The sequence below is a fragment of the Falco rusticolus genome, chromosome 4, assembly GCF_015220075.1.
Source record: "Falco rusticolus isolate bFalRus1 chromosome 4, bFalRus1.pri, whole genome shotgun sequence".
Classification (NCBI taxonomy): Eukaryota; Metazoa; Chordata; class Aves; order Falconiformes; family Falconidae; genus Falco; species Falco rusticolus.
Window position 1 is genome coordinate 100,648,935 of NC_051190.1, and position 27,349 is coordinate 100,676,283.

At 40.3% G+C, this 27,349-nt stretch overlaps 2 protein-coding genes across 4 annotated transcripts in view; one reads left to right on the top strand and one right to left on the bottom strand.

Moving 5' to 3' along the window:
• SNRK (SNF related kinase) overlaps window positions 1-12,083 on the top strand; it is a 42,237-nt gene extending 30,154 nt beyond the window's left edge. For both annotated transcript variants that reach the window (XM_037383057.1, XM_037383058.1), the window contains exons 5-7: window positions 2,012-2,224; window positions 3,273-3,407; window positions 8,222-12,083. In XM_037383057.1, coding sequence (XP_037238954.1) covers window positions 2,012-2,224; window positions 3,273-3,407; window positions 8,222-9,440 — 1,567 coding nt within the window. In that variant the 3' untranslated portion in view covers window positions 9,441-12,083. The remainder of the gene's footprint in view (window positions 1-2,011; window positions 2,225-3,272; window positions 3,408-8,221) is intronic.
• Window positions 12,084-16,234: 4,151 nt separating this feature from the next.
• Window positions 16,235-27,349, bottom strand: part of ANO10 (anoctamin 10) — a 130,028-nt gene continuing 118,913 nt past the window's right edge. For both annotated transcript variants that reach the window (XM_037383060.1, XM_037383061.1), the window contains exon 13: window positions 16,235-18,867. In XM_037383060.1, coding sequence (XP_037238957.1) covers window positions 18,832-18,867 — 36 coding nt within the window. In that variant the 3' untranslated portion in view covers window positions 16,235-18,831. The remainder of the gene's footprint in view (window positions 18,868-27,349) is intronic.

Below are 27,349 nucleotides of genomic sequence, written 5' to 3' on the forward strand. Positions count from 1 at the left end.
GTCAAAACCCAAGGACATCACAGCAAGTTTTGCTCATCTACTGAAATTGCAACTTCAAATCAACATTCTAGGCAATCAAGGGAGAAAAATATTCGGTCTGCAAATACCATATGCCACTTGGGAATCATGACTCATTTTGTTGTGCTGTTTTTCTGCAGCGTTCGCTGGAGCTTTTTTATTTTTTTTATATCTATCAATATTTCCCTGTTGATTAATGACCTCTTCAGTCCTTTTAATATATATCCCAGTTGCATCACTTAGACTATTTTACAATGTTTGGATGTGGTTTTGAATCTGCAGTAGAGTTTCTCATTTTCAATATGAAAGTCCAGATACCTTTATTAAATGCTAGAAAAATGCATTTGGTCCAGTCAAAAAAACCTAGAACAGCATCTAGGATTCTGTTGTTTGACACAAAATGAAGTTTGTTACAGCTGTGGTCATAATGACCATTCTTCTCTTCACCTGTCATCTGTGTGGTCCAGGAATCTAATGCATAACATGATGTCATAGCTGGTTTTCATGTCTTGTCATTAGTGTCTAGCATTTCTAGTAACATGGAAAAGCTGCTGTCAGTGCTTTCAGCAGCTTGAAGAGCTTTGTACAGGAAGAGGTTTAAAAGAGAGATCTTATCTTTGATTTTTATTGAATAAATCTCTAGTGATGCTGTATGCTGTGCTGAGGCCAGGAAACTTACTTTTTGCAGCCTTTTGCAGTTTGCTTAAAGGCCCAAGTAGATCTGCTTCTCTATGCAATGCATGAACAATGTACAGTCAGTTACCCAAGTCCTCTGTAGATTAGGTTTTCTTAGGGAAAAGACTGCAGGAATATTTAAACTTTTTCCTTGGAGTGAAAGCATTCTTGGTGGTTTGGGATGCATAAGCAAGCTTGAAGCAGGAGGCGCACATGGTATACTTGTGTGGTTTTACTGCAGGTGTAGTTTAAAGAAGGTCAAATAAAGTATATAGTTTGTTCCCTTTCTGTCATAATATTAACAAAAGCAAAGAAAATCGAGGCTCCATGGCTCACCCTGTCATTACTTTTGGTAGAGGCAGAGGAAGTATATATGTGACCTTTTTTTACAGTAGAGTTTTAAGAACTCTGAATTAACCTCCTTTTTAAATTCCATACATAATCTCACACTAATAAAAAAAATAATTAAAAAAAATTATTACCTTTGTGATTTGTGTATATGTAGTATAGTTAGTGCAATAAAAAGCATTATGTAAGAACTGCAGAACTTTCATTCCACATGTTGGAGTAATAAAGTTTCATTGAAACCTTGGCATCAAAACTGTATATTCATGTTCTGTTTTGTTATGCAAAGCCAAAAATACTTCCCCCAAGAATTTTTCCATGTTTAGTAAGTGAGCAAAGATGTGCTGTCCTAATCAAGTCTCCTTACTCTGTTTATTTGGGGAATTTATGCACTTCCTTTCCAGCAGTTGCAAACACTCAGTATCAACCCATTAGTAGGTTTGTCACCTCATCATCCCAGATGGTGTTTGGGTTTGGGTTTGGTGTGGTTTTTTTCCCCTCTATGGATAGATCACTGTTCTTTCAGGGATACTGAAGAATCAAATGTCTGATAGCTATTTCAGAATAAAATATTTCTGCTTATCTTGCCATTGCATGTTCTTGTTGACAGCAGCAATAATAGAAAATTATATTTCTATTACTTTACAGACCAGCCTGTAGGCCATCTGTGACGGTTGCCCTATAAGACCTATTAAAACCAAACAAACCAGAAAAATCAGGTTAAGAATCTAAGCGTAGTAAATGAAAACGGCAGTGTTTATATTTATAGTTTTTCATAAGTAAATTGTTTGCTTCAGTTCAGCAATATTTGGAATGTCTTTGAGAATAAATAATTTCCCATCACATTGTTTACTGTAGAGACTTCTAAAGTTCTGTGTGGGCTGACAGAAAATGTCTTCCTAATGTTGCTCTTACAGTGGCTGCTTTTTAAACATGTGAGTGCATTTTGTTTAGATCTATTTTTTATTCACAGTCTAATTACACGGATGTTGCAGAGAGATCCAAAGCGAAGGGCATCTTTGGAAGAGATTGAAAACCATGCGTGGCTCCAAGGAGTTGACCCATCTCCTGCAACGAAGTACAATATTCCTCTTGTGTCATATAAAAATCTGTCTGAGGAGGAGCACAACAGTATAATACAACGCATGGTTCTGGGTGATATAGCAGACCGAGATACAATAGTGGAGTAAGTTGTCAGTTTTCGATGTGCAGTTTGTTTTGTGCACCTGTCACTTCTGAGAAGTGTGTCATGAGAACCTGTTTAAATATCAAGCCATTCAGTTAACAAACAAAAGATAACAGTCTTGCTCTGTGATAGGATGTTCTAGGATGAGAAGTAGTTAGTTATGTAGGCCCAGCCTTAGGAAAAACTTCACAAAAATGTGTTGGAACAGTATTCCATTCCTGTGGTAGTTTGTCATCTTGAGTAAACGTAACTGCTTTGAAATCTGTGCTCTTACTTGTGCTTTGTACCTCATGCATATTTGGAGGTGATAAAATTCTAGCATTTTTCCTGTAGAACATTTCCAGTATCCCTTAAGCTTTGTTAATTTAAAGTATTATGCCTTTTATCTGTATAATGCAAAGTAGTCATTGTCACTGAGTGAGCTTGCTAGAAAGCTACATAGTTTCTTCTGATAGATTAAACCCCCCAAATTTCTAAAATACTCACAAACTGAGGACTTAAAATTGTTCTTTCTATTTGTGTTTAAGCTGGGAAAAGTGTTATCTTACCATTTGTGGGGAGGGTGGGGAAGCAGCAGTTTGTTATGCTTTTAGCTGCATAACAGGACAGCTGAATGATGCTTACTGGCTTATGAACTTAATTTTATAGTAAACTTAATCTGACAGCCCTAAAATAATGAAGATTTTTTCCTCCAGTTGTTGTATGAACAAATATTAGTACTATGTGGTTGTATGTGCCAGTGGGAAAGCATAACATTAATGAAATACAATTTTGTCATTTAAGGAATTTTCAGTAAAGGGGGAATTCCTTAATTTTTTGGATGATATTCTGAGGATGTTTTCATGTAACTACAGTTGAGATTACTAGACTTGTTGGCTCTTTATTTTTAATAAAACCAAGACGTGCTTGTTACAACATTAAAAATACGCAGTTCTGCTTTCAGGTGCTTTTCCTGCTATGAGAAGTACAGCAAGTTGTGTGAGATGCATATCCAGTTTTTAGAAAATCATTGATGTGTGGCTTATTTCTTCTTTCGTACTTTCCTTAGGGCATTGGAAACTAACAAATACAATCACATCACTGCAACTTACTTCTTACTAGCTGAAAGGATTCTGCGAGAAAAACAAGAAAAGGAAATTCAGACCAGGTCTGCAAGCCCTAGCAACATCAAAGCTCAGTTCAGGTGAGAATTTAGGAATCTTAAGTGGTTTCTTTTTTCTTTTTTTTTTTTTTTTTTTTTCCCCCGAAAGTTGACTTACTGAGAACATTATTGAATTGCTCAAGTACTGCTTTCTTAAAAACAGTAAAATACTTACACATTGCAAATTTTAAATGTCTCTAAAGTGCTGTGGATGCTTCAGAAGCTGTTCGGAAATCAGTTACCAGTAGTGTTTTCAATTCCTACCATTTTCAGGAAATGACTCACCAATTTGAAGCCTGTATCTGAAGTAGTAAGTTTTCACACCTGCTAGGAAAGGGCATGTTCCTTGGCCTTCACTTCCTCATAGAAATTGTGTATGTAAACATCCCTTGAAAAAAATCAGTTGCATAATCTGTAAACATGTTGATGGGGAATTAGTTAGAAATGAGAAATCACCCTGAATTTGATGTTATGGTTTGGTTGTTAGCTTTCAGTTTTAATGACTTGAATGTCCCCTAAATCAAGCTTAGAGCAAGCATCTGTAAGTTACGTTATTTGTGATGTCAGTTGATATGCCTGTTGTTTAAGGAAAACTGTTGACTTAATTGCTTTAATTAGCCATTTAAAGACATTGCGATAGATGGTAGCTTTTTGTGGGATTTGGTGTTCTGTTTTTTTCTAGTTTGACAAAAACATGATTTAAAAAAAACCTTACAGTAAGGTTCCCTGAGATTTTCAAAGCTTCAACTTCTGACACAGTAAAACTAAAGGGGGAAGTGAGGTTCTGGCATGCATGGATATTGATATGTTAAACCAGTCCATTCACTCTGCAACCAGTCACCCAAGCATCCCTTATTTTCAGTTAGAGTGGCATATGCTTTTTAAAAACAAACAAACCAAAAAAAAACCAACCCAAAACCCAAGCACAAGGCAAACATGGTTTCTGCCTGCACATTGATACTGGAGGATGCAAGTTTTGAACAGTTGGTTTTCTTAAATATTTTGGGTTTGATTTCCTGAGTTAAGCATTAGACTATGACTAGGGATCTGCTTTCTAGGCCAGTATTTATTGGCCCATCTTGACAACCCTTCCAGTGAAGATGGAGGTTGTGCTAAGGCATTTCCATTAATTTTTGTTCTCTAACCTTCAGTCTCTTCAAAAGTGGCCTTTTTAGATTTTGGCAAAATACTGGTGACTATTACTAGCAGTAATAACAATTGTTAGTAGCTAATCTTTTAATGAGGGAAGAGTATTAAGTGCTTGTGCTGATGTTCAGAGTGGCTGCCTACCTTCAGTGTTGTTAATCTATCTGTAGGAGTTAAAGAAGACTGCAAAATAGGTAATTTTCTTTGTGCAGCTTTCATGCAAGGTCACATGTGAGATCATTTAATATGAATGATAATAGGGACACAAACGCTGTGGTGTCCTTTTGGTGCATATTCATATTTTTCTTGGCCTAATTGATATAAGTAAGGTACTGCTACCTTGAGTTTGATCTAGAAAAAATGGACACGTGTTATAAATGAAGGGCATGCACTTCAGAAAACAGGTTAAAGATAGTTCTCTCTGCTGGTTGTTACCTTGGATTTAGGCTGATTTTGGAGGCTTTTAGAAGGAGTCTCTGCTGCATGCCGTTCCATCTACCTGAATAAAGAGGTGTTTTTCTCTGAACCTTTCAGTGGTTCTCAACATCTTTGTAAATTCCAGATGAGACTGCACCCTGTGTTGTGTACTAGAGTAGACTGAAATTTTGTCACTGCCCTTAAAAGGTCATTCATTCAATGGTCACTTAAGCAGGAATTTTTTTCTTACGTTGTGCGGTTACAAGTACTTTACAAGAGTTACTGTTGCAGGCAGCAAAGGGTGCCTACCTAAATGGTCTGAAGCTTGGTGTTGCGTTTCCTCTCTTCAAGGGTAATCCTGTAACTTTCACTCTGCAGTTCTCTCATCGGGGATCATTCTCTTATGTCAATTTTAAAAAAGAAATCCAAGCCAAGCATCAAATGTGGTATTATAATTTTTATATAATATATATACACACTAATATACTAGATTTATATATATACTAATATACTATATTATAACTATTAGTTATAGAATACATTACTTTAGAGGAAAACTGTGTGTTTACCTTCAAACAAAAATTCTAAAACTATGAAGTTTGCTTTTAAATTGTTTTGGTTTTTACTCTGTGTCAGTGTCACTCTTTTGGTAGAACAGCTGCTCCAGTTATATGAGGAACTGGAACAAACAAGTTCATTGAATCTAAATCTTGATACGAGTTTGTAAAGTTGGAGTAGTTGAAGCCTGCCTTATGAATATGAATTTTCTTTTTATGACAAGAACATCTGCATGAACTCGGGAACTTTTGCCCTTAATGGTCCCAGGTAGCTTTCTTCGTATTCGTGATGGTTCTAAATTCAGAGTGTTTATGTAGAATGACTTAATGGAAAAAAACAACAAAGCACTGCTTTGATTTTGAGACTTCAAAAGATTTTTCTAAAAATAAATAAATCTAAGTTACTTTCAACCTGGAGCTTTCTTCTGTCCCACTCTTCCCTTAGGCCTACTGGGAATAAGGGGAGGGAGAAAAGGGAAGGGAGGCAAACACAGGCTGCTACGAGAAAGAAACATATACCGTAGTGAGGAGATTCATTGCCTGGAAGCCACAGTATGTTAGATGCTATATTTACCCTTTATTGTGACAGCCACAGACCTCTTCCTTCTTTTGCTGACAAACCAGGCTGTTCTTAAGGCATGGCGAATTCTTTAAAGATTTAGGTCTTTGTTTTCTGTCACTTTTGTAGTTATGTTTCTAATTTATTTGTCCTGTTTGTTAATCACAGACAGTTGTTTGTGTTTAAAATGCCAAGCGTAGCACAAGTCATCGGAAAACTAGGTCAGTGGTTACCAGCATGTCTGGAGTCAGCTGGGGCCTGAGGGAGGATGCCGGTGTCAGCCTGGCCTAGGTCCCGCTTCTTGTCTGGATGGCTCGGGTCGGAGCTGCTGGTTGCGTGGCCTCCCTCGCTGGAGAGAAGCTGGTGGGAGGCCAGCAGCAGCTCGCAGTGCCTGATCAGACGGGAAAGAGCCTGTGCGGCTGCTCCCAGGGAGTGGGATGCGCAGGCTTACAGGGGTGTGCAGGCAGCCAGCTCCCACCGCTTGAGGATCCTGCTGGATTGTTGGATCGCTGGTTTGTTAGGCGTAACTGAAGCTGGCGCTTCAAAACAAAGTGTGCAGCTAGGCTTGACGAGTTGAATGTTGGCTTTAATAAGGTACTCTTCTTCAAAGCTCGTACAGTTGGGAAGACAGTTGTCAACCGTTACCTGTGTGTAGACAGGCATCTCGTGCTATTCAGCCATTACAGTGGGAGCCTCAAGCAAACGCAGTCCTAGTGCAGGTGCTTCCATTGACTTTAAACACTTCAAAAGAACGCTTTTAGAATAAGAATAGCAAAGAGGCGTCTGAGCTTTCCTTGTTTCTTCAGCTTGAGCTCTCAACACAGCAGAGATCAGGAAATTGGTACGATCCTTCGGTCTTTGTATGCAGGCTGCCCAAGCAGATAGCTGGGGCCGCACCTGGTACGAAATGCTCTCTGCTTCCTCTCCTACACGTTGCTTCTAAACTGTGCTACAAAGTCAAGCAGCTTTTTCTTCTGGCACACCTGAAATATTGTTGGGAATGTCTTGTAATACACTATCCATATGTGAACACAGGTCTCCACTACAGCTTTTCATGCAGTATGCTAGAGTGTTTCAGTTATGTAAAGTTAAACGATTGGCAGACTTTCTAAAATTAAAGATAACTCTTGCTTTGAGAGGTTAGAAAATATTTCTTAGTCCCCACAAGAAATGTTCAGCATTAAGGTTTTGGTCTTTTGGATTAGGCTTTCAAAATACAGTGGAAAGACTAACAGTCTCTTTTCTTAATTTGTTGTGTGTGCATTATGGGAAGATTACAATATATATTTGAATTTAAAGTAAAATACAAATCCAATAGAAATCAAAATACAAACCTGCTAGCTTAGATACTGGAGAGAAGACATCAGCTGTTAACTGTAAAACTGATTTACACTCATGTGTCACTTTCATTTTGATTTGAGCTTATGCTAGTACACAGTCGTACATTTTGAACTTGGATTTACGGTTTATTCAAGTGTCATATTCTTAAGCAGCTTGAGTCCTGAATTCATGCAGCTGTATTTTTCCAGTTGCTCAGCTAAGGACTAATAAATGTGTGATCTCAATTTGTGTGTGTTTAAAATTAAAGGAGATTTTGTAGAATAGAGCTTGGTCTGAATGAGACTTACTGAGAAAGAGAATGTTTCTTCTGACTCAGCTTTTCAGTCTCGTTCATGTTAATTCTAACCTAATTTTTATATTAAGAATACTTGGGGGGGGGGAGGGATAACAGAAGCTTCAGATTAAAAGTAGCTTGCAATACTGTCTTATTTAAGTTGTGCTTGAATCAGCTGGTATCTTCCTGCAGGTACTGGTGGTTCTATACCTACTTCTGATTATTGTCTTTGAGACACGATTATTTCCTTTTCTTTATTGCTTAGTTCGTTTTCTGAGAGCAGTGGAATCTTAAGACTTCATTAGACAGTAACCAACATCATTTCTAAACTGTTTTGTGTATACAGTGTTCCTTTCAAATAACATCCTAAAGGAATGCAGGTTCTCTGAGAATGTTTTCTTTTCCTCAGTTACTCAGAGCTGTTATTTACAAACATGCCACTCAGCAGGCCGATTTGTGTGGCAGCGTTTGTGGTTCTCTTGTGCAGATCTTACATTTTCTAATGTTCTGAAATGCTTCTCAAGCACTGACTTTTCTTTTATTCTTTGTAATTTTTATGTAGGCAATCGTGGCCAACAAAAATCGATGTACCCCAGGATCTGGAGGATGACCTTACAGCTTCTCCTCTTTCCCATGCAACTGTTCCTCAGTCACCAGCTCGCACGGCTGAGAACGTTCTCAATGGCCACCGAAGCAAGGCCCTTGGCGATTCAGCAAAGAAGGAGGATATCCCTGAATTAGCTGGACCGGCACTTTCAGCAGTCCCGTCGGTGAGCTTGAAACCCACTACAAGTGGGCGGAAGTGCTTGTTCAGAGTAGAAGAAGATGAAGAGGAGGATGAAGAAGATAAGAAACCTATTTCTCTTTCTACTCAAGTTGTTCTGCGCCGTAAGCCGTCAGTTACAAATCGTCTTACTTCAAGAAAGAGTGCACCAGTCCTCAATCAAATATTTGAGGAGGGCGAGTCAGATGATGAGTTTGACATGGATGAGAACTTGCCCCCAAAGCTCAGCAGGTTAAAAATGAATATTGCTTCACCTAGCACAGTGCATAAACGCTATCACAGGAGGAAAAGCCAGGGACGGGGCTCCAGTTGCAGTAGCTCAGAAACAAGTGATGACGACTCAGAAAGTAGGAGACGCCTAGACAAAGATAGTGGGTTTACTTACTCCTGGCATAGACGGGATAGTAGCGAAGGGCCACCTGGCAGTCAAGGAGATGGTGGTGGACAAAGCAAACCAAGTAATGGGAATGGAGGGGTAGACAAAACGAGCCCAAGTGATAACAACAAAGGTGGGGGGAGTCCCTCCGGTAGCTCCAGCGGTAGCACCAACAACACTTCAGGCTCCACTCGGAGATGCGCTGGATCTGGAAACTCAATGCAGCTATCGTCCAGAAGCGCAGGGGAACTGGTTGAAAGCCTGAAATTAATGAGCCTTTGCCTAGGCTCACAGATTCACGGCAGCACTAAATACATTATTGATCCTCAAAACAATCTGTCCTTTTCCAGTGTAAAAGTACAGGAGAAATCAACGTGGAAAATGTGTATAAGTTCCAGCGGAAGCGTGAACCAGGCTTCATCGTTGGGCAACCTAAAATTTTTTTCTGACCAAATGTCAGACACAGCAAACGAATTGGAACGGATAAAGAACAGGAACTTGAAAAATAATGTGCTACAACTACCTCTCTGCGAAAAGATGATATCTGTGAATATTCAGCGGAACCCAAAGGAGGGGCTGCTGTGTACCTCCAGTCAAACCAGTTGTTGTCATGTCATTTGACAATGACCTGACTCTAATAACTCTATCTACTTGACAGCATCATTCTTCCTGTTCAGAGCTGTGAACACCTTGTCACGGACCCCCTTTTGTTGTTTTTAGATTTTTAAGTGGGCTTTGAGCAGTTATTTATTACACTTTAATTTTGTGTTTGCTTGATGGTATGACAATGCATGGTCTTTGCATGCTGCTAGCAGATATGTTTTTCTTTTTCAATAAACCAGAATATTTTATTGTGTAATTTTTACATTTATAATTTTACTATGAAAGATCTGGATTAAATTAAAATAAATATCTGGATCCTAATGTAAATGGAGCACTTAGAAGTTCATGTTCTGCACTTAAACTAGAGAGAGAAGCTTTTGTTTGCTTGTGAAATGTTAATTCTTGTTCCGACCTTCTGTGATAACTAAAATACGTGATATGTGGCATACTTCTACGTGTCTGAAACAGAACCAAAGCAATAATGTTTTGATGCTGAAAACTCTTCAGGGAGCTTTCAGATGTTCCAAGGCTTGTACAAAGCAAAGATGCACTGAAAATTAGTGATCTTGAAATACGATTTTAAACCCACACCTATTTGTCTTAAGCTATGATATGGATTAAGTTGTGGCTCAAAAATCAAACTGAAAAGATCTTGTTTTGCTAGAGGCAGTTCCTTAAAAATAAAAAAATAAAAAAAAGGTAAGTAGATTTGTAAGGCAGCTTTCTCCCATAGAAATATGTTAATATTACAAGCAGACAATCTTCGTTTTTAATATAACAAAGGTAAATTAAGTCTACTTCTGAGTTTTTACATGCTAACTGAAAATAAAGTATTTGTATGAATTACTTTTGTTATTAGTATATCATGACACTTAATATTTTAGGTTTTTACCTTGTAAACCTTCTCCCCTATCCTCTCCTCCCCTCCCTGAGGTTTCAAAAGGCAATAAGGGATGGAAAACCTTTAGGTAATTGGATTCAAATTGAAATCGTTATTGTCACTTGCATTTTTCTCACTATTACTCTTTTTAAGACTTAAAATATTGCTGTTCCCCACATGTACACCACTTATTTCCCCTCGGTAATAATGCTTTTTCATAAAGTCCATTTAAAATAGCATATAGGAAAGTATTTATTTTACAGCTCTTAGCCTTTCTGTCAGGTTTCCTATTGCCATGGCAAGGTCCTGATTTAGAGTATTTCTGTACAAAAGGATACTTTTGACCAGATGAATTAACTTTGTGGAATTTTATTATCTAGAATAAAATATATTGCAGATTCCTAGTTTTGGGAAGGGCAAGAATGTTTTATTTTTTCATGCTGTGCACTGGGTCTTCTAAGCAATGCTAGTGAAACTGGTGGTGTTATGTAGCAGCGCCCTGGGCAGACAGACATTGGATGTCTGAGAGGAGTTTACACCGTTGAGCATCTTGTAACGCTTGCAGAATGGTCGAATACAACGCATTTCGTGTCCACCGCAGAGTGAGCAGAGCACCAAAGAACGGCGTTATGCTTGGTCATAATTTCTACAGCTCATGACAGCTCTTCTTGCTTAGTACAAGACTTTACTAAGCGTCTAAATTGCATGGGGTATCCTCCCTGGCTAGCCTTGCCAGGGATTTTACATTCTGCTTCCTACACAAGGCAAAGGATAAGTGTTAAAGTTTTAAACTCTAGTTGCAGTTTAGTCAGTGTGGTATTTTAAATCAAAAGCTACAAGAGTAGACGTGTGGGTGAAGCCATAGAACATATTTGCTTGACATTTTTGAGCAGGGATCTTACCAAGGGCCAGAAAAGAGATGTGTGGTTCACAGACTGTGAGCGTAACATCCAAGTAGGAGACAAGTTTATAAAGGGCATTGGCAATAAACTTATTTGTTGCAGCTTTTTTCCAAGTATTGTAAATACTCTTTCCTGATATTATGTACAGCCTTGGAATGGCACCTTTTAACTAACCCCAAGTGTATTTTGTTTCCAATGTTTTTATATACAACTGTATATATGGTGCTCACTTTAGAACAGCAGTGTTGACCATTTATGCTGCATAGTTGTATTATAGCCTTATAGTTGTGTGTGGCTGGTTGAACCTTTGGGTGTACAAATGTTAGTCTGAGTGGTGTCCTTTATCCATTTGTTGATAGGTGAATGATTGTGCATGTGGTGTATGTTGTATTATGTTGTCACGTAAAAGGAAGGGCGAGAATAACCACTACATTACGATAATATTGGACCAAACTATTTAGAGCAAGTAAACAGTTTCTTGTACCCCTTAACGTGTCTTTAAAAGTTGCATATAGTTACAGTAGCGTATAAATTAAATATTGTGGAAAACCAGTTAGTCTTGTATTTTTCTGTATGTGTGTATATAAATATATATATAAAAATAATGTACCTCTAGCAACTTAATCTGTATTTAAGATGTGACAATCTTGACACAGAATTTTAAGAGTAGCAGTCTAAATAAGCAGAATTAATGAACAGAAATATAAAAATTTCTCACCAAGAAAGAATCTGTGTGTGTGTGTTAAGAGGGTACAGAAATATCAGCAGATCTTACTGCTTCCAGCAATGTTTGGCTTTTTCATTGTATAAACATTCATGGTGTGCGACAGAAATGGATTAAATCCAGTTAATAAAAGTGATACCTTGATTGATGCATAACCGATGATTTGCATGTCAATGCAGTTTGTTTCTCCTGGTGTTCCCTGTGTGAGGGCGACGCAAGCTCCTGGCCGAGTCCCCAGGCTGCAGCACATCAGAGGTCAGACCTTCCAGAGACACACTTGTGGGGAGTGAGTTCACATAAGAGTAACAAATTAAAATAGAAAGCAGTGGAAATGTCGGTGTGTTGCCTTGAAAAAATACAGCTTCATGTGTGGATGCATGTTAATTTGCAAACTTTCAGTTATTTTCTCACTTAGATGGAACTTGTTGATTTGGGTTTAAAGGTTGTCATGGTTGGCACCTGCTAAAATAGCTTTTTGTTTAAAGGTTGGGGTAGCTGCTGCTTAGGCAGAACTTCAGGATGCTTCAGACGGTTTAGTAAGCTTTGGAAGCTGCTGTTCAGCTAGCAAACGCTTTTGATACCTTGTCTGGCTTACCCTCTTCGTGATCCTGGTGCTGTTCTGGCAGCTTGTGCCTGGCAGCTCTGGAATTCAGAACACAACAGGCTTCAAAATCTCAGTTAAAATATTTGCTCTGTGTGTGCTGAGTCAGTCAGATGGGCCTTATTGCGGCCAGGGGTGTCTGTTGCAGTCACGGGAGGGATCCTTCACCCGCCCCTGCGGTAACTCTTGGGAAGGTAAGGTGCTTTGCTTGCGTTGGGTGGTTCTTGTTAGATGAAATCATCGGTCATATACCAGTTTGCCAAATCTGCATAGGTGGTGTGTGAACTAGTGAGGGCCTTTCCCTCGTGAAGGTGTGAGTGGAAGTTTCACCAGTACAGACTGAATGTTTTTAGTCCAAACCTAACTCAGTACTAGTCGTCTTTGCAATGTAAAATGAGCAATAGTCAAAAACCCAATGTCGGCATCAGCACTGATGCATATCAAAAGCGAGTAGCAGGGCATGCGGGCTCTGTGCAAAGAGACGGGTGCCTGAAGTCAAGGCTATTGTCACCCAAACCACACAAGATCTAAAACCCCAGGGTAAGACAGAGCTCTGCACGCAGGCTCTGCTCTGTTTCTACTGTCACGTGTAACAGGATCCCAGGAGTTAATTCCAGTTACTGCAACTGCTTCACAGTGAACATTTCACAACTCTGCCCCACAGGGCAATGTTTAGACTGCCATGTGCTGGAAAACATCTGCTGTGAACGTAAAATTAAGTATGTCAGTGCACAATGGAGAGAACTGATATACTTAAGCTCAGATTCAGGCGTGTGCTCCCGCTGTGGTCACTTACAAACCGCTGTGCCCTAGGTGGGGGAGCAGTGCTGCTTATCGCTGTTTCCCGAGGTACTGTGAAAAACGATGCGGGAGGGAGGGGGCAGCCAGCCAGCACTGCTGGAACGTGTTCTGCGGGCATGCGCTGCAGCATGGTGCGCTGGATTGCTGGGGAGCGGGTGGCTTCTGGTGTCTTCTCACGGCTTCTGGTGTCTTCTCATGCGTGTTACCGGTTCAGCCGTAGCGATGTCTGTGGTGACCTGTGGCTGGAGCAGCTTGGCACAGCCTGCTCGCCTGCAGTGCCTTAACACAGCGCCCGTGATTGAACTGCTTGTGAAACACGAACTGTAACCCAGGCAGAGATGGGATGGACACAGGGTGTTTGGCATGCTTGGAGGGATTACTGGCATTTAACAGGTTTTGTAATTGTATGCAATTAATGTGTGATTGCTTTATGATTGGCTAGTTGCGTGAAGCTGTACCCACAGGCTTTTGTAGCTGGGACCTTGCCCTTGCTGGTGAGCTTCCCAGCTCTGGTTAATGCAAAGTGGGGTGGAGGCGGCAGCAGGCAAGGAGCAGCCAAGGAACTTGCGGGGCTGTGACCATGCCCGAGCAAGGAAAGGTGTAGCAAGTCTTGTACTGTAGCCTTAAGATGACAAGGCCAAGCAGTAACATCTCAGTAGCTGGTATACGCGGGTCAGTTTTCTTCTTTTGATGAATTTTTCATTAGCAAATAAAGACACATGGTAGCCGGTTACAGAGAAATCCCAAGGTAGATGGCTGGCAATAGAGAATGGGGCAAACTGGAATGTCCCAAACATCGGAGACAGCCAAACCGAGCTGACAGCCTTTCTCATGGTTCAGTTGATGTGGATGAATCAGTAGAGCTCTGTCTGTTGCTAATTCCAGATTATGACTTGCTTTCAGTAAAAGGTGTTTGAGTAATAACACCTTGATGTGACTGCACTTGGGAAAGCGCAGCTGACTCGCTTAGCTGCCTCTTGCCTGAAGCCAGCGAGGTTCCCTCACCGAAGTCATGTAGGTACAGCGTTTCAAGGGACAGCTGGATTGCCCTTCTCCTGAGGATTGCCCTCCTTTGTAGCTCTTAGCTGGCTCCCTCCTTGAAGTAAAAGTTCTGGGTTTTGGGTTTTTTGGTTTGTTTTGTTTTTTTTTTAGCTCGTAACAGGTTGAATCAGTTTGGACTATCTGCATGTATTACAAATGACATCAATTTCTAGAAGTCAGGAACCCTGAATTAGTGACAGAGTAAAGTCTGTTATGCTAGGGGAATAAAAAAAATATAAATATTTACTTTCTTAGATGGTAGAAGAATTACCTTGTATGAAAAATGTAAGTATACTTGATACTGCAGAGGACCTGAAAAGCATGGGGTTTTTGTAAGGACTTCACTAGGCTCTCAGACATGTCGTGTCAGATCTCCTTAGTAATTAAGTTCGGCAAACCCTTGTGTAACATCTTCCTATTTCCTCCCTCTTGCTACTCTCTCTTGGGAAATACAGGGTGGGGGGAAAAATCTGTTTTTCTTTCTGGGGCTCTTGTGTGCCACATCCACTGAGCTCAAAGGCCCAAGGCCTGGGATGGGAGCTAGGAGGAAAGGCTGATGAGCCCTCTTACCCCACAGCCAGGATCGCCCTCATCACACCAGCGATGACAGATGCCATCACCACTGTGTTTAATGTGAAGCAGTGGGGTGCAGAGAGATTCCTCCTCTCTGAGGGCATCAATCTTCAGGGCTGGCAGGTGAGTCACCAGGCACTTACCCCTCCAACACTTGGATGAGGCACAGGAGAACTTAGGCTAGCAAAAGTACGCTGTGGTAGTAGGCATGGTTCCCACTGGCTTTGCTTATTCAAATAAGGAAATAAACTCTCAAATTGGTGCAAGTCTCTCAGAAGGAGATTTGAGACTGGTTCCCTCAAGTCTAGGTAGGCTAAAATATCCAGAATGGCTTGCCTGCTTACAGAGAAACCTTTCCTCATGTAGTGATTCCAGTGTTTTCCTCTTCTGCTGTCCTCAGATTCACAGGAGGTGCTGCAGTCTGGCAAGTACAGCAGAGCTCTTGAGGCAGCAGATCCCTCTGGGCCACACAATTAGACCTGTGGCTCCCAACATACCTGATGACAGAACTTGTACCACCAGTAATTTTTTCCTTAGAACCAGCTTTCTTGGTTGTTATTGCTGCTGCTAAGGAGATGTGTAAAATTCAAGCCTTATAGATAGATAGGTACAGGTTACTCCTGCATAGTCACCTTCCCAAACAGGCTCCTTCCACACTCATCCTAGGCTTCTCCCTAAGCTGGAGACCAGAGATGAACTTACTTCATTTCTTAGACCCAGGCAGTGGAAGAACTGCCGCACCCCCAAGTCTGTCTGTCTGCACTCCTGATGAAAGGGCCAGAGCCAAGGCTGCCCATGTGGGGTGGAAGGGTCACTGACTGTGCCAGGAACCTCCAAGGATGGGACTTGCTGCTCATGATGGGGGCACAGGCAGAATGTAAACTGCATCGTGCCCAGTCCTGAGGCAGCAGCTCGGAGCCCATTCATGCTTTCCAGAATCCCAGCAGGAACCCACCACTCTTTGCCTAAAGGGCCTGAGCTGCAGCTTCAGCTATCACTGTACGCAAACTGCTCGGTGACCTCAAGGAAGAAGATGGCAGATGCTTACCAGGAACCAGATGCCTCTGACCTAGGTGGCTCTGTCTCAGTTCAGTGCGCTTTCCCCTGTAGCCCACTGTGCCCTTCCCTGCTGCATGTTGAGAAAACCAGACCCATGGCCTCATATGTCAGCTCTGCACCGGGGCACGGCCTGAGCACAGTGGATGAGTGAAGTCACCACTCCCCTGTGCCTTGGGGACACTTAGCTGGACTAGGAACAGACATACAGATTACATAGCTTATGAATGGCAGTTACTGGTAAATATCTTATTTATTCATTCGAGTATTTTCATCTGTCAGTAAGTTTCATCCCTAGCATCCCACAATTTGTATAGACACACTGAAAGCAGAAAGAAAACAAAGACATTCAGAAGCATAGACAGAAACAATTTTGCTCTCAAATGAGAAAGCAGGTGACATCATTAATGCAAAACACAAAAGGACAAACCAAAATCCAGTATCAAACCAATATTAAACAGTATGAAACACAGCAAATCCCCCCCAGTAAAAGGACAAAGAGCAGCACATACAGAGGAACAGGAGTTAAATTTCAGTTCAGAGACAAACTATTACTTGCCGTATACAGGTAACAGCTCTCAGCAAGCTAAAGCATGTGCTCTTCAGGGCAGAAACACTCTGTCATGACTTGACATGTGCAGCATCTGTGACGCTAAAACAAGAATTCCCCCAATATCTAGAACAAACTAATCCCTACAAAACAAAGGATTCTCATACTTCTTCACTCACACTATAGAGGATGACAACTCCTCCATACCTACTAGCTTTAGGTGGAGAATCCACCTAAAGAACAGTATTATCTCCATTTATAGATAAGGAAACTAAGCAGAAGTAAAAGGATCTGCTCAAGGCAAGGGCAACAGCTAAGATAAGTTACGTCACCGGGTACTTAAACCCTTACTAGATGTTTTCCTGTTAGTCTACAGAAAACAGGAGAATGAAAGGACCACGAGGACAACCACAAAGTCTGTTTTGCAGAAATCTACTTTTTTTTGTTCCACATGATCACAGTTGAGACACTACTTGATTCCTTTTCTAATCCATCTTATAAAATTATTCCAGACACCTGATACAGTTGCCATCAGCAAACCACACCAACTTTACGCTCACAAACCAGCACAAATTAGCAGACCAGCAGAATCCCTTCAAAACGGCTATGACAAGTTTGCAAGAACATACTCCGCAAGGAACCCATCCCACAGATTTTTCTTCTCCTGAACTGTTCACTCAAAAGCACTGACTAGGCAGCACGAGCTGCTTGAGCAAACATGAGCTACTTTAGATCAAAGCGGGCAAGAAAAATGCAAAGCTGGGGAGCTTTCATGGAGAACATGCTGGTCCTCTCCTCAAAAAAAGCTTCTGTTTTGGGATCTCTGCAGTGCTACAGGAAGGGAGATGCGCTCCCCTCGGAGATCTCTGCTGGCTGCTCAGGGCAGAGCTTGTGCAGCCACAACCCGCCACAGCTTCAGGAACAGGCTGTGAAACGGCAGCAGCCGGTGAGATACCCCTGAAATAGCAGCAGCGTGTGGGACGCACAGTGGGAGATGCAAGAACAGAAACAGCAGCTGTAGCACAGTTTTGCTCCTCTCCCAAGGGAAGAGAGTCGTTTCTTACTGGGTCACGCTTGAAGGGTTTGAGAAATGCTAATTTTAAATTCCAGACAGAATACATTATTTTGGCTTAGTTATACTACTCTGCTGTGGGGGACCTGTGGCAGAAATCTGAAATGTGCAAAGTAGGCAAATACCTTATATTACTGTAACAGCAGATTTTTCCAGAGTCCCAGCAAGTATCACATACAGGTAAGTTACATCTACCAAAGATGAAGGTCACAGCAGGAGAAAATAAACTGTCTCAAGGTCACAGGAGCAAACACTGTAGATTTTGGTCCTATTACTGTCAGAAAACAATGAAACATTAGGAAAATTACCTTTTTGTGAAATGCAAGAAAAAAAAAAATCAGATATTCACTACATATACAAGTACTGGTGTATCAAGTGCCAGGTTTAATTGATCTGTTACTAGCAGTTCATTTAACCAGAAGATGCATTCATACAATACTGCAGTTCAAGGTCCAGGGAAATGATAGGAAAATCTAATGTAAATTAAAAAATAAATACACTTCATACATTACTGATCAGCAATCTGTTTCCTACAAAATGCTTTTTACCCAGCTTTTGAAAAGACTTTAGCAGGGGCTTATTTAGGTAAGTAGCACACGGGAGAAATATTACAAAGTATGCATTATATAATGTTCAGCTTTTTCTCAGATCATACAGGGAACAATCATGTATTTCATTATGCAATGTATAAAATATTTAAATTAATTTGCTATGTGCAAACAGCAGCTAATAAGCAAGTCTTTGAAATAATACAGGATTGATTAGCTATTGTAATAAAGGAACAAAAGGGGCAATGACCCCAAAGAGACATTACACTGTGAATTAAACACTAGTCTACCTTCTTTTTTCTTTTACAAAGTTGCAGTTGAAAACTCCAGTCATTTCTGGACGCTTGCTCACAGGATCTGTTTTCAATCACTTGAAGCACGGTGAGTCTGGCAGATTTCAACCAGACTTTGCATAAGCTGGAGTGTTTTATTTGGTGTTAGCTTCATGAACAGTTGCATGTAAGAAACAAAGAGAGCAGGAGAAAATACTTTTCTTACAGCATAAGGCAAAGAATATTTACCAAGTATCATATAAGCAGGTACCACCTACTCAATAGATGGTAGAGTGCACACTCTGAGAGCTATACATCATCATAAACAAACGCTCAAGAAGTGCCCACATTCACATGTGACTGCTTTAGTCATCCTCATTCCTTCATGTTTACTCCTTCAGTGACTCAGCCGCAAGCTTCATTTGCTGCGAGAGAAGGGAAAAAAGAAAAGGTACACTAAGTGCAGTGGTAGCATGATGAATTACACAAAACAGCAAAATCTGAAAGCAGGACACTTCTGAACCCAACTGAATAATAAAACCACACAAAAAAAATAACTTTTGCTTTGATAGTTAGAAAAACCCCACAAGTCAACATGTTATGCTTGACTTTTACAAAAGACAGTTTTAACAGAGGTATTGCTTTTCACACCAAAAGACTCGGCAAGTGACACAATTTGTGTGTTAATTCTTGTTGCGATGAATAATGCCTTATGCTGAAATTACTGGGCCCAACAGGTACCAAAAAACCCCTTCTCCCTCAGACTCATGACTAGGGGGAACTGCTGCAAGAAAAGCAAAATGAAAAGCTGGGGGAAATTACTGTTGTGTTGGAACTATCTTCTGCCACTCCTAGGCAGTAACTGCTCGTGACAATGCACTGTGCGAGTTGGCATCGCCACCGCTGCCCCTGGAAATCCCCGACCCCTGTATTTCTGGTCGCGCCTGTGTGCAGGGTGACCGGCAGTCACTTTATCTCTTCTTTGGCTGTTACCTAAAACAATGGCAGTGAGCACAGACAGGTACAGCTGATGGGCTTCACTGGAAATCCACTCCTACGTTTAGGAAGGCATGGATACCAGGCTAGAAATAAGACTGCTTATCTCCAAATCACAGATTGATTTATTTATTAAAACGCAGTTCTTTGAGATAACTTCATATAAGCAAAATGCTCACCAGAATGAAAGACTGTGATATCAGAATCTCAGACACAAAGGGAATTTAAAAAAAAAATATTAATTGTTCCTTGATATAACAGATATTCATTCTGAAGACACAAAAGCAATTTGCTTAGTCAGTGGGAGAATCTACCTACTGGCAAGGTGTTATGCACATTTTTAAGGTACATGCTTTACAGATGTAAAATTTTAGTTCACTATGAAGTCTTCAGTACTACGGAGGGTTTTTTTTCGTTTTAGAAAAATCATAAAAGTAATTTAGTCTTAAATATTTAAATTTTTAAGGGCTCTCAAAAGGTCAAGGAACTACTAACACAACACCGCCCCCAGTTTCCCATTGCACGGATGTTAAGTTACTCAGTATTTCTGTATTACCACCCCCCCACCCCCCCCTTTTCTTTTCCTATTGAATTGAACGAAAACATCCTGTGATATAAAAAAAGAGGTAGCAGACTGCTATGGTGATATGTGTAATTGTTTTTATTTTCATTATCTTAGGACATCACCAGAGAGATCTCAATGTGAAACTAGAATAACAGTTCCAGGCGTGAAAAATATCTGCTGCGTAAGACAAACCAGAGCCATTCTTTGAAGCTTCTTGTTAAAGAGGATGTTTCATAATACAGAATCTACAGAGGCAATAAGAGCAGAGTTTAAACTGTGTCAAAGGCTTTTCTCATGCATAACCTGTGGTTGTCAGCTAAGGGTCTTGCACTGTCTCTAAGGCTGGAAACCACCCTGATAGACTAAGAAATAACATGACTTAATTAAAAAAAAAAAAAAAAAAAAAAAAAAAAAAAGGCTGAGAGACAACAGTCAAAGGAAGGAGACTTGATGGAGACCAGCCCAAAGGACAGGGTGAAGAGCAAAGGTAAGGAGATGCACAGCACTGCTGGAATTCAGGAGGCCATAGGCTGGTGTCCAGCATGACTGCCTCCTTCGAGGCAATTTGGCAGACAAGGAAAGAAAAAAGGCTGAAAAAATGTAAGTGATCATATGAATTTATGCATCTTCCAACTCCTAAGCAGCTGTGTAGTTTCCGTATCATCCACCCAGTGGTAGATGGACATAAGCTTCTGAAAAGTCTTTTCTTTTATGCTTGTGCTTGATTTTATACAAATGGCCCAGTACATATGAGCTATTAGAAAGACTAATACCTAATAATGCTACAAAAAAAAAAACTGGAAAAGAGGAAACTGCAGATACAGTGGACACTTTCATTCAGTTTCTGTCCATAACATAAAGACATCAGATTGCTTTAATACAGCACCTTCTAACTTTCCTTTGCTGTTAGTCTGTGTCTGAACCCTTTCCAAAACATTACTCTGCATGATAAAACCCACCTACAATAACTGTTCTTTACCACTTTTAGTCTGTATTTCCATGCCATCTATAAGGGAAGTAAAATTAGTTTGTGATGCAAATATTTATACACTTCTCCATAGCAACAGTGCAGAAAAAAAAGCCATAGCTAAATGCTGGAATACAGATTCCTCTTCTGCAACCTGATTTACTTAAACAAGTGTCTGTATAAAAGTATAGCATTCAAATTAAAGTGCCTTCTACCCTTATCGTAAAAACATTTTAAAAGTACAGAAGACAGAACCTACTTAATTCAGTTCATGATGCACCCAATTACAACCTAATTCTCTTATTTTAGAATGATTTTCTTAAATTCTGAGCACTGTTGTAATTATAAGGGGATTGATGAGGAACATAGAAAACAGGAAACGTATTTTTATTCTCTGATTTCTGCAGAGCTTGCCAAAGTCTGGAAAAAATCCCAAGCACATGACTATTACTGATGACTATATGGCAATCTGTCCAAAATCTCTGTACAAGTGGGACTACTGTAATTTATTTTTGAAGGCCTTCCTAGTTTTAACTGAGCAATTCTTATGCTAATATTCTTTTATGCTGGGAATCTTATACTAGCGTATTATTTATACATACATATATATATATTCTTATGCTATATATTAATTTAAAATATATGAAGAACAAACAAATTTCCCAGCTTCTTTAGTGGGCCAGTGAGTAGAAAAAACTCTTAAAATAGCTTCACATGCTGCCATGGCACACACAGCCTGGGCAAAACCAGTCCAAATGCAGTCACTCATGTATTTCAGGAAATTAATCACAAGCAATGCAAAAACCCCAAGAGCTGCATATTTCATTTCTTCTTTATAATTTCTAATACCAAAACATATTTCGCAGTACCTGACAGCATCAGGCTCCCCTAAGAGCTATTACTTCGGCAAGAAACGTGTGGTGGCACCATTAGACAGTGAAATTCTTTGCCAAGTTCAGGCTGAAGAATTTTTCGTTTCTTTCACTATGAAAGGAAATGTTCTTTTTTACTGGGAAAATATTTCTCTAGGACAACATATGGGAAAGGGAGTATGTATTTTCTGATAATGAAAAAGGGAACTGACAAGGCACATTTTAAAATCACCTTTCCCCTGATGGCCCCAACAGGCTCAATGACAAACCTATGGGACTGAGTTTGCCCTTCCATCAAAAAGGCATTTCTTTGTCAGTTTTAAGTAGTGTATTAAAAATACAGAAAAAGGAGATTAAAAACTTATTTATCCACTTTTCAAACCTACTAGACACGTAACGACAAAGAAAAACAACGCTCAGCTGAGGGGTATTAAAAGCCTCTGTACACTAACCAGAGGCACAGTTCAGAAATGAGTTGGCTCGAGAAACCACTCTTTATTATCAGCCGAGGGTTACTGGTGAAAGGTTTATGCTTCTGTTTTGCAAAATAGGTGGCTGGTGCTTGACAAGTGATCACACACTCCTGCTCCCTATCAAGCTAGGCCTGGCTCTGTGCAGCACCTAGGACCACATCTCTCTCCCACTGTGGGGCTGTACCAACTCAGTGGTCCGTTTTATGCGGCACACTTAGCTACAGTACCCTGTGCATGCAGTATGTATGCGAAGCGTATGTTTAAACTAATACTAATTTATTGTAGTGGGGCTATTGTGTTGTTTATTCTAAAATTCTACTGTTAGGAAGTGCTCTAAATATTTATCTGCTGTAATTCAATAGATTTGCTATTTCCATTTTATTAAATTTAGATTTCTTTGTAAAGCACACATAATATAATTAGACAGTATTTTCAGTAGAAACAGCAAAAATCCTTCAATGTGGTAAAGCCTATTTGTAAACCAATTACTTAGTTTTCACTACACTTCAGCATTAAATTTTCTGAAAGCATTTTAATAAAACATAACAGATACTTTTGCACTACAAGTACAGTTGCATACCAAGCCTGGAAATCAGGCTACTTCCTTTGTGTGTTCATAGCCACAGCCACAAATTCTAGTATGCAGGGTACTGACTGTAGTTACCAACAACTGGTAACTCTCCAGTTCGAAGGTCTATGGCAGTCTGATCTTGTGAATTAGTGCTACAATACCACCTTATATATGCAAGTAAAACAAATAGCCACAAACATGAACTAACAGATATACACAGTAACACCACAGACCTTGACTAAAGCCAAACCGGTTGAGTTGCCAAGGGATTTACCACTAGCAGTGCCAGGGCTTTGGTCAAGCCACAGCCTCACAGAAAATCCAAGTTGCCTCTGCACAGCATGAGGAGAACCGTGGCCCACCTTCATTTTCAAACCCTGCTCACAGAGCCCATGGGTGACAAGATACTTTGCGTGTCACTCTGTGCAGTAGGGTTGCTTTGAGCAGGGACACTGCGTGCCCCGGCGTGAAGCTTCATTCTACCCATGCGGCTAGGAAGCGTCTGCTGCCTTTCGCAAACCCTATCTTGCAAATCAATCTGTGACCTTCCTTCTGCAAGAGAGGATGAGAGACGACCCAGCATTTCTGCAGCTACCACTGCTCGTTTCACACACACTCATAACCTAATCACACACTCTCAACTTTCCTTCATGGTTTCTACAGGACAGCCAACATCAGGGGGTTAACAGTCTTTGCATTCCTTTTTTCTGTTGATCTTTTTAATGTCGATTTCTTGCACTCGCTGAACGCCATGTCAAATGCTTAGAACACTGTTATTTTCTAGTTATGCTCAGTCCTGGTAAGCCAGCCTCTAAGTACTCTTAATTTTACCACTGCATGTGTTAACGCCAAGTGACAATTCAACCACAACCTGAGGAAAACAATTCTAAAAAATAAAAGCACTTAAAAGTGAAAATCAATGAAACCAGGAGTTAAGACTCACGGGTTTGGTGCTTTTCCATTAGCATACTCAATTGTACACGTATGTTTGCATATATGAGGAACAGGCATGTAAATAGCCATATAGTTAAATGCAAGACGACATGAAGGCATGTTTCTTATCAGCAACTCCATCTTCTGCTTTTCCTGTATCTACCATGTAGAGCAGCTCATTAAGTGCTTTACTGCTTAAAGAAAGCGTAGCATTACATGGTATCTTTCCGACTTTCTCAAATTAATTATAATATGAAATTATGATGGAGATATATTAAAATTAAGTCTTTCCCAATGGTGCACAGTCACAACAAAGGTAGCTCCTTGGGTCTTGCCTGAGCTGACAACTGCAAGAACTGTATCAACTTAATCTGTAAGCACCTGCCAGTTACAGAAGTGGCAAATTAACACCCACTTGCAAAACTCAGTAAGCCTCTTCCTTCCACATCTAATACTTTATTCTGTGTAAAAGTGTAATGGAAATTTTTTCTCACTGATTATAATGGCGGGAAGTTGTATTAACTTTGTATCTAGAACTACAAACCTTCCCTCAAGGTCTTTGCACATGGCATTGAACCCTCTGCAGGGAACGGAGCTTAAGGACTTCAGGTCTGACCTAAATTTTAAGCCTCATTTCTGACTCTGACCAGTTTTTCAGCAACCTCTTAGTTGCTATAGCTGGAGGTGATAACGGAGGCTTGTTTGCAGTAGTGATAAATAGCTTCTATGCTAGTATAGTCCTGTTTATAAATCCCAGGACTTCTGTGTTGTATCACACAGCCACAATATACCACTGAATGCTTATTTTCAGTAACTCATCCAATACAACCCTTAAGTCTTCCTGAAAGCTATTGATTTCCAGAGTACAGTTTCCCCTCTGCTTAATATGATAAAAGACTTGTAGGAACAACTTAACAACTTCCATATTTACCAGAGGCAAGAGGAATAGCCCTGTGATGCTGCAAACCAGTGAAAACGACTCTCCACAAAGAAAAGACATACATAAGCATTAAACAGCCAAAATGCAAATTATTGATAAGGAGGTGAGAAGAATTTTAAACTGAAGATAACAAAAGAAAATGCTGAATTGTATAGCTCTCATGAGAAAGACTCTGTAAGCAATTACAGTAATTTAACTTCTTGAGGACTGAAAAGTTACCAAGCTCTGCGCCTATTTTATTCTCCTTACCTCTAGGCTGCATCTGGAATATTGTGTGTAGTTTTAGGCCCTCCAGTATAACAAGGATACTGATCAGCTTCACCAAATCCAGCCATGGGACACAGGATGGGTGGAAAGTTGATGCACATGCACTGTGAGAAAAGGCTGAGACACCTGCCAATATCTACAAGGAGGCTGGCAAAAAGATGGAGCCAGGCTCTTTGCTGAGGTGCACAGCAAGAGATCAAGAAACACAATGGTCATAAAGTAATAAGCCAACCCCCCCCCCCCCCCCCCAAACCTCACTACAAGCATAACTAAGCACTGCAGCAGAGGCCCTGGGAGGTTTTGCAGTCTCTGTCCTCAGAGGTTTTCAAGACCTGACTGGAAAAAGCCCCAAGCAACCTGGTCTGAAAATGCTGTTGACCCTGCTTTGAGCAAGGGATTGGACTAGAGGCCTTCTGAGGTCCCTCCCAGGCTGATTTTTATAGTTGTTCCTACAGGAACTGTGACAGAGAAGTTTGCCTGGACTCTACAGATCTAGAGTGAGAATCACAACTAATAGCAGGTAACAGCAAACAGCAAAAGAATAATTCTCTTCTTTCCTTTTGTGTATGCTTAGTTCATGACAGAGTACCAAGTACAAAAAGCTACTAGTGTTAATGGAACAATAAGATTGCTTAATATTTCTTTATTAGATATTTAATAATATTTAATAAAATTAAGTGCAGAGTCAGGAAAACTTGCAGAATCCCATAATACGTGCCTTGGAGTATTATGCCTGTTTAATAGTGCTGCAAGCCATAGCAGACAAAGCAACCCCATTTGTAGGAGATTTTTTCCAAGATTTTTTTTCTGATCTACTTCATATTGTCTTCATAATTGTAAATATTGATTTAAATTGCCAAGTAATAATTAATACTCATTACAATATTCTTGCAGTATTAGTCACCCTTTGCTGAACCTTATTTTAGTTCAGTAGATAGTACAAAAATGCAGAAACAGTAGAAGCCACATTAGAGTACCACAGTATTTCCGTCAAGTATAGCTTATGTATTCTGACCTTTATAACATCTAAACTATCTTAACCTAGTTTTAGTTCACACTTTTAAAAACTATCTTCTTTCACCATAACTGACCATGTCATTGCAAAGTGAAGGATAAATACACAACATTAAACACTATCTCTGAATGCCTATGGAAGAGTGTGTGCTCTAACCACACTCACAGGATGCCAGACCAGCCTAGCAGATGCTCTCCCCTTTAGCTTATGCAATTATCTCCCATCCAATAAGCAGCCAGTCAATAGATTTTGGAGTCAGAAACTATTGAATAGCTATGAAAGCAATGAAGCAACAATATCCAAAATGACATGACCTTGATCATGTCTCAGAGCAGAGGGATAGGCTGCATAGTCCTTCCAGATCTGTGCCTATCAGTCATATATTTCTTTAATTTTGTAACCTGGGTCAAACAGATTTCACCACAGTTTAAAGGTGCAGTTTGTCCCTAGGTTAATAGCATGTCAACAATGTTTTAATGATTTAAGGGTGAGCTATGATAAAATTTATTTTCTCAAGGGTTTTGGATAATGTTAATTACCACTTTGCTATTACTAGTTATGGTCAAGAGAAAATGGGTAAAACAAACCACTCCTCCCATCTGAAGTTTAACAAGCTTATATGCTAAGCAGGATGCCCCTGAGCAGGTACCTATCCTTTGGAAGAGAAATACCCAGCACTTTGAGAGTATAACTAGGCCCCTGGATGCAAACCCCTAATACATGGATATTGGTATGCCTGACATTGAAGTGTAACTGCAGACGTAGCTAAGTTAGCCTTACACCAACTCTAATAGCAGTAACAGCCTGGCTAAGAAAAGGTTGCTCAGTACACACTAATTCACTCCTTAAGCTCACATGCTTTGCACTCACCCTGCCTCGTGATTCAGGAGGCATGGCTGAGAAATTGCAAAACCAGCAAAACAGCATCTGAAAGAACGCCAGCACCAGTGACGACGGACTTGAAGGTGGTCGGCAGCGCTGCAGTGAGATCACCAACATCCTTCCTCCTTGCACTTCTGCTTGAACGGTAAGGTGGCTCAGGTGATGTCAAAAATACACAGCTCACTACAGCTTCTGAGAGAATATATGTTTTGGTCTAACAATTTCAAGATGAGCAAAGCTATGTGAGCTCTGTGCTTCCACTTCTTCCAGCTTAAGGCTGGAAGGGATGTGCTGGGTTATAGACACAAGCCTCCCACGAGTGCATAAAACCCACATCGCAGAGGTTTAGCCAGAGGAGACTACACAACATTTATTCCAGTATTACACATGCCAAAACCCATACAGTTTTCACCAACATCCTTTAAC